This window comes from Cervus canadensis, chromosome 3 (assembly GCF_019320065.1).
Source record: "Cervus canadensis isolate Bull #8, Minnesota chromosome 3, ASM1932006v1, whole genome shotgun sequence".
Lineage (NCBI taxonomy): Eukaryota > Metazoa > Chordata > Mammalia > Artiodactyla > Cervidae > Cervus > Cervus canadensis.
Genome location: NC_057388.1, coordinates 61,028,348 through 61,045,544, shown reverse-complemented (window position 1 = coordinate 61,045,544; position 17,197 = coordinate 61,028,348). Strand labels below are relative to the sequence as shown.

Sequence of the window (17,197 nt, the reverse complement as noted above, 5' to 3'; positions counted from 1 at the left end):
AACCAGTGCTTACTTTGGGAAGTAAACACAGTTGTGAATCAACCCAGCCTAGTTGAAAACTTGGACTCCTGTTTGTGCCTTTCAGGCTCTCCCCCTAATTATCTTCAAAATATTGATAAATTGTCACCTCTGCCCTCTCTGGGTATTCATTTATACCCATCTCATAGAATGTATAACCTCCTTTGTGACCAGCATATTTGTATTCACTGGTTTCATTTCCTGACCATATAACTATGGCCCAGGGGCCAAACCTGACCCCATTGCCTGGTTGTATATGGCCCATAACCTAAGAACAGTTTTTGTATTATTAAATGGTTGATAAAAAAGGGAAGGTTATGGAATGTTATGTGAGAATCTAAATTTTCATAAATAAAGTTTTATTGCAACACAGCCATTCTCATTTGTTTACATGTTATCTGTGGTTGCTTTTGTGCTAAAACAGGCCTCTGTTAAGTAGTTGCAACAGACCAAATGGCAGTAATGCATGACATTTATTATCTGATCCTTTATTGAAAAAGTATGCCAACCCCTGGAAGAAGCAGATTATAAACATTCTGTGGACAGGAGTTGAGTCTCAATGTTCTTCTGATTTCCTGCTCTTCCCAACAGTGCTGAACTCTCAAATGGGGTCATGCTGGCAAAAGAAGATAGAATTTGGATCCACATTATTCTGGAATTTGGCCTAAAATCTCTACTGAATGCTTGCTTGGCCTTAAGCAACTGATTTAACCTCTCTAAGTCTTAGTTTCCTCATCTACAAAATGGAAATGAGTATATCTACCTCATACAGTTGTTAGGATTTTTAAATGATTTAATGTGTATAAAATCCCACCTATAATGTCTGGTGCATTATTATACCCACATATTATGCATTCCATATGTGTTACTGACATAATAATGACTTTTTTTTTTTTTAGTTAAGGAAGAGGCATTTTAAACCCACATTCCTAAAAGGAAATAAGGAGAGAAGAAACAGGTCTTGCCTTTCTCACAGCCCTTACATACTCCTCCCTTGGGAAGGAGATGCTTATCTAAAAGGAAGAGTTGAGTAGGCATGGTTCAGCCCAGCCACACCCTGTCCAGCCCTCAACCCCCTTTGAGATGTGTTTTCCACAAGACACACCTCTTTTCTGTTACCGCAGAAACAGCCTGCTCCGGTGGAGTGATGGGGCGAGACCTGAGCCCATCTGCTCTGCTGGTGTCTGGCGGGCTAAGCCTAGTTTAAGCCATATGTGAGAAGCCCACGGGCTCAGCAGACCAACTCTATGTTCTTCACTTCACAGCTCCACTGGCAGTGGAGCTAATATTCTGACCACTTTTTGATTCTTGTCTCTCTCTCTCAGTTGGTTCATTCCTTGGGAGGGGAAGAAAGGAGTGTTTTACATTGTTCTCTAGGGCTTCCCAGGTGGCCCAGATGGTAAAGAATCTGCCGACAATGCAGGAGACCTAGGTTCAATCCCTGGGTCGGGAAGATGCCCTGGAGAAGGAAATGGCAACCTACTCCAGTGTTCTTGCCTGAAGAATCCCATGGACAGAGGAGACTGGCAAGCTGTAGTCCATGAGGTGACAAAGAGTTGACCACAACTGAGCATGCATGCACTAAAACTTCAACAGTTCTATTATAAATTCTTATTAAATTGACGATATTTGCCAGACTATGATGCTTAAATACAGAGTCAACTAGTTATGAGAAGGCTCCAGACCTGGCTGCTAATAGGCTGGGCAAGTCAGATGATGGCCTCCCTTGCTTCCTGGGGTGCTCTTGGGGCTTACCTGAAGGAATTTATGCAAAGCTCTTGAGGCATGATATGAGCTATTAGCATTATTTTACGTATTAAAACCTTGTTTTCTGATTCCACATGTTAATATGTCAGTTGCAAAAATACTTGGGGAGTGTTAACGCTAAGCACTTTCCACATACCTCTGATTTACCTGAGTGGCGTAGTGTCATAGCTAGATCATTCAGAGGAGATCACCTGGATCTACCAGGCAGATAAGACAGTGAATATGTAAAGAGCGAATTTATTTATTTACTAAAAAATTTTTTTTAAGTATAGTCTTTTATGTTTATTTTTGGGCCAAGCTGTGCGGCTTGCAGGCTTCCCAGGGGGTTCAGTGGTAAAGAATCCACCTGCCAATGCAGGAGACGCAGGAGACACAGGTTCAATCCCTGGGTTGGGAAAATCTCCTGGAGGAGGAAATGGCAACCCAGTCCAGTATTCTTGCCTGAAAAATTCCCATGGACAGAGCAGCACTGTGGGCTACAGTGTATAAGGCCACAAAGAGTGTGACAGGACTAAATACAAGTACAACTATCTCACAGTGTGGCTTGCAGGATCTTAGTTCCCCAACCAGGGACCAAACCTGGACCCCCTGCAATAGAAGCACTGAGTCCTAACACTCCTAAACTGCCACAGAATTCCCAAGAGAGAACTGAAAACAGCATCTGGTATATAATCAATAAATGCTAGTTGTTCTGTTGTTGTTTTTGCTATCCTTATTATTGTTGGAAGCTCACAAGTGGTCCAGGCTGTGAGCAACTATTATTATGCACAATTTTACAGAGACAGTGGAGGGTTAAGTAACCTGGCCAAGACCATAAAAAGTGAGAGGCATAGCTGTGACTTGAATCCAGGTCTGTTAGACTGCCAAACAACCTCACCACAAGCTGGCACTTGAAAGCTCCAGTGACTCCGAACTTCCTGCTCTTCGCTTAAACAAGGTAACCAATTCCATGCCCCTGTGCCTTAGGTCATCTTATTCTCTATGGCTGAGAAGTCCCTGTGTTCCCCCAAATTTCTGCATTTAAAAATCCAGGTTAGACACCACCTCTTCTCAGAGTTTTCTTTGACATTTACTACATCTTGCAGTCCCCAGACCAAACAAACCTTACACAGACTTGAGTCCCAGCCTTCCTGGGGTAAGGTACATACAGAAAGCTGCCTTTCCATTCATCCATTCTGATGCTAAGCACTCAGAAATTGTACTGGGATTGCTAAATACTACTTTCTCCTTTAGAAAGCAGGCATTTGCCAGTCTCCAGTACAGCTAGGCAGGGCCCAAAGGTACAAATCTCCCCAGAGACAATGGCCCAAGCAAACGTCTGGCTGCCTTTGATGGGATCCTGATGGGATCCACAGCTCAGGGAGATGCGATCAGCAGCAGCTGGGAGGGCTAGGCAGTCCTGCTCTGTGAGCTGTCCTTGCAGGGGCAGTTCTTTGCCAGGGTCCATTCATCATATCATTAACACCCTGAAAAGAGCCTTTCACCAGCACGACTCTACTCACCATTCTGCTGCTTTTCTCCCGATGACTTCTCAGTTTTGGAATTTCTCCCGTGAGGGTTGTTGCTTTTATTTGTTCGTGTTCCGTTGACTTGATTCTTAGCTTCCCCAGATGTCTTCTTCTCAGCTTTGCCAGACGCACTTTCTTCAGCTTGGCTTTTGGCTTCCATTTCCTTTTGCTTCTCCTCTGCAGCCAGGCGAGCCTTTTCTTCCGCCTCCTTCTTGGCTTTCTCCTCTGCATCCGGGGCAAGTCAGGAAAGGTGGAGAAAAGGTAAGTCATGCCATTAGGAGAATTGTCTCTTTGAACAAAAGCAAGAGTTTGCATCGCGAGTTAATGCACTAAAATGACCTAAGGTGTTTACCAAGTGTTTGGAATATAACTTTGATGAATTCAAGTCAGATTGGTACGTATATTCAGGAAACCTATAAAATCAGTTCAGTGGTAATGTCACTTCCCAAAATAGTACGTTAGAAGAAGGGGCAGGGAGAAAGTAATAATAAGGATAATAACAATTAATAAACCAATATTGTAACTGGCATTATTAATATTACTATTATCATCAATAAGTTCTCCTGAGTATCCTCAGTGTCAGGTATTATACTAAGTGCTTTTTAAGGATTAGTTCCTCTCATTCTCAACCTTATATGGCATATACTATTATCATAACCCTATTTTTCAAAAGTGGAATCAAGGCTCAGAGACATTACAAAACTCTCCTACAGCCTCACTGAATGTAAAAATTGAAGCTTCATGTACATTTGCTTAGGATCTGGCGCTTAAACAAAAAAACTGATTACAAAACAAAAAGACTTGGAAAAAACCACCACTGGAATCATATAGTTTCAGGCTACTGACTATGAATTTAAAAGTGGGAAGAGGGTAATGAAGCTTCACAAAAAAACATGGTCTCCAAACAAGATGAGAGGTGGCCTTGAGTATGGCCAGGGATCCTGATCCGTGTCTTCCTCTTTAATGAGAGGATATCAGTCTTATTTACAATTTGGTTGACTGAAAGGGTCTGGCTCTATGTTTAACCAAACACATAGGGTAACTGCCTATCATCAAGGATTCATAAAAAACTTGATACATTCATTCAGTTAATATTTATTGAGCAACTACAGTGTCAAACACCATTTTGGGCACTGGGAATACAGTAGTGAGCAAGAAGACTTAAGGAGTAGAAAAGACAATAATTAAACTAATGAATCACTAACATAAATTTCAGGTGCTTTACAAAAGAAGGAAAGCAGAGTAATGAATCACTAACATAAATTTCAGGTGCTTTACAAAAAAAGGAAAGCAGAGTAATATGGTAGAAATGATTAGCATAGTGAAGGACGTAGAGTTACATAAGGAGGTGAAGAAGGAGATTTAACTAAATTTTGAATGATGAACTGTTGACCATGCAAAAATAAAGGGAAAAAGCATTCCAGGCAGAGGAAATAAAAAATATAAGGTCATAAGATTGGACCAAAGTTGGTATGTTCCAGGGACAGTGAGTTGGCCAGTATGGTTAAATCAACTTTAGTAAGAGGTTAGTGACAGGTGATGTGGTCGAGTGACCAAGGACATGTAAGGCTGGAGGCAATGAAATGAAGCTTGGTTGTAGGAAGTAACCTAGAGAGACCAATGGAAGATACCTAACAAAGACTAATACTCCTTTAGGGTCTAGAGACTTCACTGTCTAGCATTCAAATCACTCAAAAGGTCTTTCACCTCCACTCTGAAAGACAAATTGCTTTTTTTTCCCTCTAAATGTGTTACAAATATCCCACACCTCATAACCAGGGGTCCTCTTTATTTCTCTAGGTTAGTGTCAATCCTGAAAATATCTGGCTTTCATAGATGACAAGAGCGTTTTTAATCTAATGAGCACCAGCGTCATTATCCACGTGATTGTGTTTCCCTTTGCTTCAGCTGCTAAAGAGCACAAATCTCAGATTTGGTTTCAGGTTCACATGTTCACAGGGCTTTATGGCATTATACTTCATGCATGTCTATGATCTCTGGCTTCATTTTACTCTTCTTGCCCTTAAATTTGCCTGGCTCAGATGTCCTCCTCAATACATTATGAAGTTTCCATTCATCCTTTCACTGATTCATCCATCTACCCGTTCACTCAACCAAACCAATACACTGGCCTCGTCTCAGACAAATTAAATCGGACTCTGAAGGGAGAGTGGCATGAACAGGATATTTTTAATGCTCTCCAGATGATCTAACACACAACTGGGATTGACAAGCATTGGTTTAAATTTTAAATGTTTGCAATTCACTGTTTTTTTTTTTTTTTTTTTTTGCAATTCACTGTTTAATGACATTCTACTTCCCAACAGGATGTATTTATAATTTACAATGTAAAGATAAGGAGGGCTTCCCTGGTGGCTCAGTGGTAAAGTATGCACCTGCCAATGCAGGAGACATGAATTCAATCCCTGGTCTGGGAAAATTCCAAATGCCATGGAGCAGCTAAGCCCATGTACCACAACTATTGAGGCTGTGCTCCCCAGTCTGGGAGCCTCAACTACTGAGCCCATGTGCCACAACCAGTGAAGCCCACGTGCCCTAGAGCCTGTGCTCTGTAGCAGGAAAAGCGACCGCAGTAAGGAGTCCATGCACCACAACTAGAGAGTAGCCTATGCAACAACAAAGACCCAGCACAGCCAAAAATAAATAAATAAATAAAACTGTCTTTAAAAAGGTAAGGAAAAATTTCTTTACAAAATCACATAATTATGTGTATATATGGTAGGTCTTCTGATTTCTACAGAAAGGTGCAACTAAAGAGTAAAAGAATACCCTTGCAGAAGAAGACACGGAGATGGCATCCTCAGTAGGCTCAGGCCCAAAATGGCTCCTCTCATGTTCATCCAGACTTCCTCTCATGCCTCTGTAGTATCCCAAGAACACAGGTCAAATGTCACCTCCATCACTGAACCCCCAGTGCTTGGTATAATGGCTGTTACCTAGCAGATGCTCATGAAGTACTTGATTTCTACATGAAATGTACACAATGGGTATGATTCACCCTGTCTGCCTATGAACCTGACTTGATTCCATCACCAGCAATCCAGGTCAGTATAAAATACAGACACTATACACACTCTGAAATCCTGTCCTGAAAGAATTAGCCATTTGACTGTACCTGACTGTAAGAAAAAGAGGACTGTACTTACTATACAGAGAGGGAAAGTGGGGCAACGGGGAAGATAATTTGTTTATACTCAGGTATCAGGTAAAATAATGTATAATCCCCTCACAGAATGCCCTCTGAATTTGTGGCAAACTTTGAACACTCAGAATACCCCCAAGTTAAAAGTAATTTTGATAAAAGCTGAAGGCATTAAATTCTGGTCTGCTACAAGAGCACAACATATTATCTGAGCAATAAAAATTCATTTGACAACTGAGTCAGACCAATTTTCTATGGAAAATCTAGCAAAAAAAAAAAAAACCCCACAAAACTGGGGGTGGTACATTTCAGAAACAAGTCTGTTTGGGCTTAACTACAGCTGACAACTGGAGAAGGCAATGGCACCCCACTCCAGACTCTTGCCTGGAAAATCCCATGGGCAGAGGAGCCTGGTGGGCTGCAGTCCATGGGGTCGCTGAGAGTTGGACACAACTGAGCGACTTCACTTTCACTTTTCACTTTCACACGTTGGAGAAGGAAATGGCAACCCACTCCAGTGTTCTTGCCTAGAGAATCCCAGGGACGGGGGAGCCTGGTGGGCTGCCTTCTGTGGGGTCACACAGAGTTGGACACGACTGAAGTGACTTAGCAGCAGCAGCAGCACAGCTGACAACAGGCAATTAATGTTTAACTTCATGAATGGTAGCTTTTATGACATCATATGATACAGTTCCTCTCCCTGCAGTAACTGTGTTCCGGTGGATGGTTCTGAAATGGTCCTCAGCCTTACTCTACTACCATCTCCACCTCACACCTCTGAAATATCTGACACTGATATGATCAGCCATCAGCATTCAGTGCTACTACTCCAAATAAGTAGACAAAAACAAGTAAACACATATATAAGAAACGAAAAAATAAACTTACAGGAGATACATCTGTTCCACTGTAATCTGATCCCCTTATATTTTAGGGGTGAAGTATTAATATACATTAAATCTTTTCTACTATGAGACAAAGCAGGTGATAGAACAATTAATTTGTATATGATAACAGGTTCCAGAGATGACATATATGCAAAGAACTTTTGGATATATGTCAAATGAACTTTTGGGGTTTTAGATTTAACATCCTAGGCTTCTAGACTAGTAGAAAGCAAATGCTGTAGTTCAATCTCATTTCCTTCTGCTTTTCAGTTCACACTATGTATGGTGATGGGATCATTATGAAAATGGCCCAAAACAAGGAGCTTAAGAGTTAAGGCAGCACAGAACCTTCATGACCCATAAATTATTAATTTGCTCCTCCTGAGAGCTAATTCTATCCCACATTGAATGTCTGTGCAGTCTTGGAGAAATACATTGATTTCTTCATTTTACTTGCTTTTCTAAATTATGATACTATAGGCTTTTGCTTAAAAGTGGTATTGGGCTTATTATCTCTTAATATAATTCTCTGAAATGCCTACCTAAAATACCTGCAGAGAAAGAAAGAAAGAAAAGGAGAGAAACTAACTTAAAAAGGACAACCAACATACTAGATTAGTTTTGAATAGTCAACTTTTGATAATATGTAAGTACAACATAAAGGTACTCCTAGCCACTTCAGGACTCAGAAGATGTTTCCATGGTACCTTTCTAAATTTTTAACCAAACTGCTTCAGCTGACAGAAAAATTCAGTCAACATTAAAAATTCAGAATGAGGAAAATATGGTAATGATGTGCAAAAATACTAGTAAATCATAGTGTTAAATAAAAATAACTGTTAAGTTGGATATAAAACTTGATGCAATTATTTAAAATAATATTAAAGGATAAGTTAATTATAACTCCTTATAACATGCTCAGTTGTGTCCAACTCTTTGTGACCCCATGGGCTGTAGCCTGCCAGGCTCCTCTGTCCATAGGATTCTCCAGGCAAGGGGATCTTTCCAACCCAGGACTGAACTCGGGTCTCCTGTACTACAGGCAGATCCTTTACCATCTGAACCACCAAGGAATTATAAAATAGCAATTTACTTACAATTTATTTATAATCACTCAGGTTGAAAATCTTATATTATTTCAATAAAAACTGAGTGACAATGGAGGAAATTTTTAAAAATTCAATAAACTTCTCAGCATTTGCAAAGGAGTATCATTATATACTATTTCATATTTACATTGACAGAGACATAATTCAAAAAAAATACAAAGCTAATCTCTGGCAAAATACAAATAAGATGTATTTTGAAAGACCATAAGCAAAGTTAAAAGACATAGGACAAACTGACTAACTGGATGGAGGTAGGATAGAAATTGCAAGACAGTTTGTCAACTGAAAAATTGCTATCCTTAATATATAAAGAGCTATTGTGAATCAATAATAAAAACATAAACATCCTCAAGAGTAAAATAATGTGAAAAAATATAAATAAATGGCACTCTCACTACACTTCTACTGAAGGAGAGCACCTAGTTGAAAAAAAAAAAAAACTTTCCAGAAAGAAATTTGATAACATATATCAAGAGCTTTAGAATTTTTCACCTACTTTGACAGAGAAATTCAATATTTGGAAATTTATTCTAGATAAATGATCAGATGGAGGCTCAAGATTTCTGAATTTGGATGTTCATAACAATGTTATATACAATAATGAAGAATTGGAAACTAACATGCTCAGTAACAGAGGAATGGTTCAACTATGGTATTACATACAGTAGCCATGTAAATCACACTTTCTAAGAATATTCAGTATAAGAATAAAATCTTCAAAACAGAAACAGAGAAGGAAAATACAATATTATACTATGATCTCAATTTAAGGGAAAATGTTTACTTATATATATGTATAAAAGGGGGCTTCCCAGGTGGCTCAGTGGTAAAGAATCTGCCTGGCAACGTAGGAGATGCAGGTTCAATCCCTGGGGCAGGAAGATCCTCTGGAGGAGAAAATTGCAACTCACTCCACTATTCTTGCCTGGAAAATCCCATGGACAGAGGAGCCTGGCAGGCTACAGCCTGGCAGGGGTCACAAAGGATCGGCTAAGACTGAGCAACAGAGCATGAGCATGGTGTATAGGAAACCAAACTTTAAAAAACTACATCAGAATTTCAACAGTAGTTACATTTTGCTGGAATGAGTGACTTTTATTTTCTTCTTTGTATATTTTGTTTATATTTCAGCATTGTAACCTAGACACCTATTATTCTTACACCAGAAAAACATGTTTAAAAAGTATTAAATTCTGAATGGAAACTGATCAATACTGATAAGACTTGTAAATTGTTATGCCTACTTATCTTTGCATGGGAATAATGAGTTTCAGTCCTAAGAGCTGAAAATATATATATATATATAGATTCAATCTTTCCTAACAACTATGTGTTCTGGCCTAGCTGGATAGGTTGATTAAAAAACTAAAGCCTTAGATTTAATTCCATTTCTGATCAATTTAATAACAACATATATTCAAGTGCCCCAATGCAGGGCAGCCTTTGCTGAAATCAGGATTTTCTGGTAAAAAAGAATCATGAACAAAACATTCTGGGATAGTGCAGCACAAACCAATCACCAACAGCAAAACAGATGCAAACTGAATTTCTTACACCAGCCAACCAGTCAACAGCATTATTGGGAGGCAGAAAATGTTGTAAAATATTAATTATACACTGGCATTTTGACCACCACCTTCTTAACTTTGCATTTAAACTTTCTTTTCCAATTTTTCAAAATAAGAGCTACCACTTATCAGGCACTAACCAGGTGCAGGCTCAGTTCTCATTCTTTACTTATATAATTTCTGTTCTTTGCACCACCACTGTGGTGTCTATTATTATCCCCCAAAGGGAATTTTCTCAAAGAATCTGCCTGGATTTGCCAAAGAGCACAGGGCAAGTAGGGATTCAATTCCCCCTTTCCCCAGTGAACTTTTGCTTTGATACCCAAACTGTCCTCCTACAAAAACATATATAAACCCTGGGGGCTGTGCCTTTGTCAACCTCTTTTGCGTTGTTCCCCACTTCATGCTCAACCCCAGATATCTTTCAAATCCTAGTTAGACACAAGAAGCCTTCCAAAGCACCTCAACCAGGCTAGGGACAAGCTTATCTCTATTAGCATGCCTCACATATTTTAAAACTATTAGCGTTAATTTTGGGCTTCCCTGGTGGTTTAGATGTTAAAGAATCTGCCTGTACACAGGAGACCTGGGTTCAATCCCTGGGTCAGGAAGATCCCCTGAAGTAGGAATGGCTACACACTCCAGTATTCTTGCCTGGAGAAATCCCAAGGACAGAGGAGCCTGGCAGGGTCAATGGGGTCATGGGGTCACAAAGAGTCAGACACGACTGAGAAACAAACATTTTCACTTCTTTTTCAGTGTTATTTACCTGTTCTTTTTAAAGGACCAGTTTTCTTCTAGAAAAGAAACTGTCTAATGCTCCCCCAGGTGATTAGTTTCAGAAGGTAATTTTAGTAAGCCAGATAATTGCAAACAAATTATTTTGAAATACCACTTTCAATTGCACGTTGTCAGGAGTTGAATTTTCAAGTGTAATGAGTGTAATTGATTATAAGAGATTGCTTTCTCAAAATGATGCAGTAGCTGCCATTGCTGATTGCAAAGCCTGCCAACTGGGAGGATTTCAATGTTTAAAGTATCCTAATAGACTGTGAGAGGCCACACTTAAAATATCGAAGAAGAGTTGGCTTCTTCTCCATAGCTCAGGACATCCCCAAATGATAAGGGCCCAACTATGCCTTAAAAGAATTGTAAATATAAACACTTTGCCCCACCCGAACTGAGAAGCCACTTGAAGTGGACACAGTGTTGGCCTTTGAATAACTCCAGCAGTGTGATCTTGTCTCTTCTCTCTCAACACTGGAAGCAGCGCCCCCGATATTTGAGGAACAAGACCTACTCCTACCCTTCTCCCTTGGGTAGACACTGGGTATATAAAAGTGTGGAATGCTATGACAGGGGATAAAACTTTGCTTGCCTGTTATAAAAGTCTGGGGCTCAAGGTCAGTGGGTGCTGGTAAGGAGAACAAAGCTTCCACTGAACTCCCATTCCTACTTCGAAAGAAATTCTGTGCTAATGCCCCCCTGTCCCCACCCAGGAGACTTCGAGCTTTGAGGACAAGGATGCCTGATACTCACCTCGGTGAATAACACACGGTACAGAGCTTGGCATACAGTAGGCATGCAACAGATGTTGGCAAAAACTGACTGCTGTTGAAGGTGTACCTCCACAAAACCCACTGAGATTAGCCTCCTGACTCCAGAACTTTAGAATCATCCACTCTAGAATTGTCTCTAGAACCAGGCACCATAGCTTCATGAGACTTACCACAGCTATGTGTTCCTACTTAGACTACAGTATAAACATGTCATATGTACAAATCATGGAGCACATGCTCGGTAAACACAAACATGCAAATGAATTCTGACTTTCAAAAAACAAAGAGATTTCAGTCTTTTTTGTTCATAGTACCAAGAGTGATGACTTTTCTGTCTTTGAATTTCTGTTTACCTGTGAGTTACCTTCATCTCAGAAGGTCAGCCTGAGTAATGACTGAAGGGAAATTGAGAACATGAAGATAAAAATGCATGTAAGGAGATTAAAGCTTTTTCTATCCCAATGTAATGGCCGAGGTAGATAAAAGAAGGAGTAAACACCTGATAAATATGCCACATATCATAAAACAAGAATGACAAGATGGCCTAGCAGAAACTAAGAAATAGGAGGAACATCTGTCTTCTGTACAATCTTCATTTTGAGAATTATCTGGACATATAGCACAAAGGTCATTCCATCAGGTGACTTGGAAGTCAGCCTCATTCTCTCATGCACTAAGTATTAGATATAATAAAGAGCAAAAGATGGTCTCTCCTAACATTCAGCAATTTGAATATATACCTTGAGTTCGTGCTTCATTTTCAGCACTTTTAAATCAGGGGTGGCAGTGTCTTGCTTTGTGAGTGGGTCTGAGTGGTATGAACAAGATTCCCCATCGGCACCCTACCTTTGGGCACCTTGGCCCTCCATCTCTCCCGGTTAATGTGTACCACCTCAGTCCAAGTGGCTTTAAAGCTCTTATAGTCAACAGGGATGACAGAGTTGTTGATTGGGGCACTTCCTTCTGAGCCAGAGCTCTTGACACCTGATCGCTTTACATCTGTTGAACTGATGTTGTTCAAACTGGAGGATGAAAAAAAAAAATACCAAAGAGAGGGTTAGAGTTTGAAAATGTGTACTGATAAGCAAGCCTAAGAGAAGTGTAGTGAACATGTATCAAGTTACTGTTGTGAAATTCCTGGGACCTGAGGTTTGTCATTTCTATTTTCAATATGCAACAGCTAGGAAATTCTCCATTTTCAGCAGGAAAAAATAGTCAAGGTTTCAGTCTCACGAGTATTGATAGTCCCAAAGGTCCCCATATTTCAAATGTTCTTTTTCCATATGACTAGGTTCCCCACACATGAGTTCTGTCTTTGACTTCCTGAAATTAACCCACTTAAACTTGACTTCCATTTGGTTCCAGTTTGCCTACCTTCCTTCACACTAACCACATCTCCAAGTTACTTAGTCACTTGTCCTCTTTCTCTCTAGCTCCACCTCCTCCTGGACTCAAGAAACTCTGACCCCAGGATACCCAAGGCTAGAATAAGCAGACTTCCTCATGTACCTGAGGGAAGGCAGAGAGGCATGGAGATTGTGAGAGATCAGTCATGCATAAGACTTGTCTTTTAATGTAATACCACCGGAGGGGTTTCCTCGGTGGCTCAGTGGTAAAGAATTCGCCTGCCAATGCAGGAACCATGGGTTTGACCTCTGGTCCGGGAAGATCCCACATGCCTCGTGGCAACTAAGCCTGTGTGCCCCAACTTATTGCGCCTGTGCTCTGCAGTCTGGGAATGGCAACTGCTGAGTCCTGAGGCGCAACTACCAAAGCCCAAGTGCCCTAGAGCCCGTGCTCTGCAACAAGAGAAGCCACTGCAATAAGAAGCCCGTGCATTGCAAGGAAGAGCAGCCCCTGCTCACTGCAACTAGAGAAGGTCCATTCAGCAACAAAGACCCAAACAGCCAAAAATAAACAAATAAATACAATTACAAAAATATATAATACCACTTGAAGCCTTAAACAGAGGCAACTTTAGGAAATACAGATATATATATATATATATATATATATATATATATATATAAAATATTGAAAGTGCCATCCTTCTGGGAAACTTCACTTTTCTGAAAGTGTACTTAGTTTAAATTAATTTTTATTGGCATACAGCTGCTTTACAATGTTGGGTTTCTACTGTACAGCAAAGTGAATCAGCTATATGTATGCATATATCCCCTCTTTTTTGGGTTCCCTTCCCATTTGGGTGACCACAGTGCCTAAAGTATCACACATTTCCAGGGAACTCCAGTCGTGACTGGCACAAATACAAATCCACTGAATGATAATCAAGACTAACTAGATAAGTAGAGCAGACCTCAGCCCAGTGCTGGCAGAGTTGTGGGGGTGTGGGACTCAGGCAGGGGGCTTCTGTCCTCCTTGTCAGCAGCCTTGACTAGGTCGCTTCACCTTAAGCATTCCTGGGTTCCCTCTGTCCTAATCTCCTTGTCCTTCTTCCTCTCATTGCTCTTCTATTCTTTTTCTTCTTCATTCTATTTCTCTCCTTTATGACTGGGCCCAAGGTTTTGATGGATGAGGAGGAGGGGACAGCAGTACTAGTGGTAATACCAACCATTTAATACTAGTGAACACTGAGCGTTAGCATTATTGTAGCTGCCACTTCCTCTGTGCTGGACCCTGTTACAAAGGCTTTGAAAGTGAAAGTGAAGGCTAAAGTGAAAGTCGCTCAGTCTTGTCGAAATCTTTTCAACCCCATGGCCTATACAGACCATGGGATTCTCCAGGCCAGAATGCTGGAGTGGGTAGCCCTTCCCTTCCCTTCTCTAGGGTATCATCCCAACCAAGGGATCGAACCATGGTCTCCTGCATTGCAGGCGGCTTCTTTATCAACTGAGCTATCATATATATATATAGGCTTTACGTAGATTAAATAATTCACTTAATCCTCCCTGCAACCTATGAGTTTTATAATCCACATTTTCACAAATGGGGAAACTGAGGCAACTTGCCTGAGATGGTACAGTTAATTAGGAATGGAGTCAGGATGTTTAACTGGCCATATGACTCCAGAGGCTGTTCACTTTGACTCCGTTTAATGGTGTTGATGGAGAAGGAAATGGCAACCCACTCCAGTATTCTTGCCTGGAGAATCCTATGGACAGAGGAGCCTGAAGGGCTACAGTCCATGGGGTCACAAAGAGTCGGACATGACTGAGCGACACAAACAACACACAGAATGAGGCGCAAAGTGCCAGACTTCTTTGGCACCAGTGCTTCGCGATGTCGCCACCAAGATTGTCTGTGGGACAGTGTCGGACTCAACTATGGTCAGATGGATGGAATGATGTTGCGGCAGAAGGTGATTTAAAAGTTCAGCTCTGTTGGTGGGAATGCAAACTAGTACAGCCGCTATGGAGAAGAGTGTGGAGATTTCTTAAAAAACTGGAAATAGAACTGCCATATGACCCAGCAATCCCACTTCTGGGCATACACACTGAGGAAACCAGATCTGAAAGAGACACGTGCACCCCAATGTTCATCGCAGCACTGTTTATAATAGCCAGGACATGGAAGCAACCTAGATGCCCATCAGCAGATGAATGGATAAGGAAGCTGTGGTACATATACACCATGGAATATTACTCAGCCATTAAAAAGAATTCATTTGAATCAGTTCTAATGAGATGGATGAAACTGGAGCCCATTATACAGAGTGAAGTAAGCCAGAAAGATAAAGAACATTACAGCATACTAACACATATATATGGAATTTAGAAAGATGGTAACGATAACCCTATATGCAAAACAGAAAAAGAGACACAGAAGTACAGAACAGACTTCTGGACTCTGTGGGAGAAGGCGAGGGTGGGATGTTTCGACAGAACAGCATCAAAACATGTATATTATCTAGGGTGAAACAGATCACCAGCCCAGGTTGGATGCATGAGACAAGTGCTTGGGCCTGGTGCACTGGGAAGACCCAGAGGGATCGGATAGAGAGGGAGGTGGGAGGGGGGATCGGGATGGGAAATACATGTAAATCCATGGCTGATTCATGTCAATGTATGACAAAAACCACTACAATATTGTAAAGTAATTAGCCTCCAGCTAATAAAAATAAATGGGGGGAAAAAAATTTCAGCTCTTTTTCCCCACTACTTAATTTTCTTCCTGAACCTAGAAATGAAAGTTTCACTTAATATGATAACTCTGATCCATGCTTCTTTCCTTTTGGAGTATGGGGAGCCAGGACTCTCGGGTACAGCAGGTAAAGTGCAGTGACTGATGATGTTGTGGGCAAAGCCACCAAAAGAGAGAATGGATGGGGTCAGGCTGGGGTCAGAAAGGGGAACCTGTGTCATGACCTGGACCTTGATCACCCACTTACAGGCCAGCCTAGAGAATACAGTGTACAACTTTGACTCCTCTGAGACAAAGGAAGAAGCAGACACGTGTCATGAGGAGGAGGTAGGGTGAACACAATTAAGAAGTACCACCCCCATCCCTTCCAGAAGAAGTCTGTCCCCATGCACAGACCACCCTGACCCCCAGCTTTCAAGCTTCAATACTGACCTTGAACGTCTCTGCCCTGTGCCCCCACTTTGAGAGGGTTCATCAATGAATGGACTCACGATCTTTTCTGTCATGTCTGTGAGCACAGTGAAGGTGGGTTCCACAATGAAATCAATGAAACCTGGAGAGAAACAGCAAAGTTTCAGAGGAACTACATAGTAACTGGGGCCTTTCCAATGTTCCCATGCAAACTGATGAGTTGTAGCTTTCTTTTAAAATTCATCTACATAGGAGCGCCAAATCAGATTAGGAGAGCTTAGGTTGGTCGTAATCATTTAATACATTGCTTGCTTTGACTATCATGAGTCAGATCCATTTCTCCTACATAGCTTTCCTTTAACGTTTTAGTAGATAATTCAATAAAATGCTTAAAAATGCAAAGTCAATATCTACTATGTAAAAAACACTGTGATGAAATTTGTAACACAACCTGCCTGCCCTTGAAAGTTTACAGGAGAATTCAGTGAACATAAAAATGGAAAGGGCCAAAGGAGAAGCCCAAAGAAAGGCCCCTAGGAAGGTAAGGGAGGGAGGGTATTTTCCTTCCCACTGTGAGAGTTGCAAACAGCATTATGGAGGTTGTGATATTTGAGCTGAGCCCTAAGGCTATTCATTCTGGGTGGAGGGGGTGAAATAAGCAAGGTGACAGGACAGGGAAAAGTGCAGGATGTGTCTGGGGAATGACTCGAACTTAGGAATTCTTTTAGAATCAGAAAGGGAAAGCCTGGGAAGGGTCACGATCTGTTCAGGGAGGGAGGTTCCAAAGTACCAAGCTAGAGCTTAGGACTTAGACAGGCACTAGAAGCCCCTTAAGATGTTTGGGCAGCATTGTACTAAGATGTTTTCTGCTGTTATTTGGGAAAGTTAATCTGGCAAGATGGATGGGGTGGGAGAAAGCAATGGAGGCTGACACTGGGAAAATCATTTTAGAAGCTTCACTTCACAAAGCTCAAAAACAAAGTAAGGGAGGTGAGATCCAGTGCCATTTTAAGGTGGATGTGTGATGGAGGCTTGGATACGTGCACAGCAGTAGGTGGTCCTACCTATAGATGGAATCTGTCAGAGACTTCCACCAGGAAGGCAAA

The 17,197-nt window shown here is 41.1% G+C and overlaps 1 protein-coding gene across 10 annotated transcripts in view; it reads right to left on the bottom strand.

Annotated features, from left to right (window-relative positions):
- The window catches only part of PDE1C (phosphodiesterase 1C), a 506,697-nt gene that overhangs the window by 59,984 nt on the left and 429,516 nt on the right, over positions 1-17,197 (bottom strand). For all 10 annotated transcript variants that reach the window (XM_043463250.1, XM_043463251.1, XM_043463259.1 and 7 more), the window contains 3 exons: positions 16,113-16,233; positions 12,426-12,601; positions 3,288-3,518 (listed from right to left, as the gene is read on the bottom strand). In XM_043463250.1, coding sequence (XP_043319185.1) covers positions 3,288-3,518; positions 12,426-12,601; positions 16,113-16,233 — 528 coding nt within the window. The remainder of the gene's footprint in view (positions 1-3,287; positions 3,519-12,425; positions 12,602-16,112; positions 16,234-17,197) is intronic.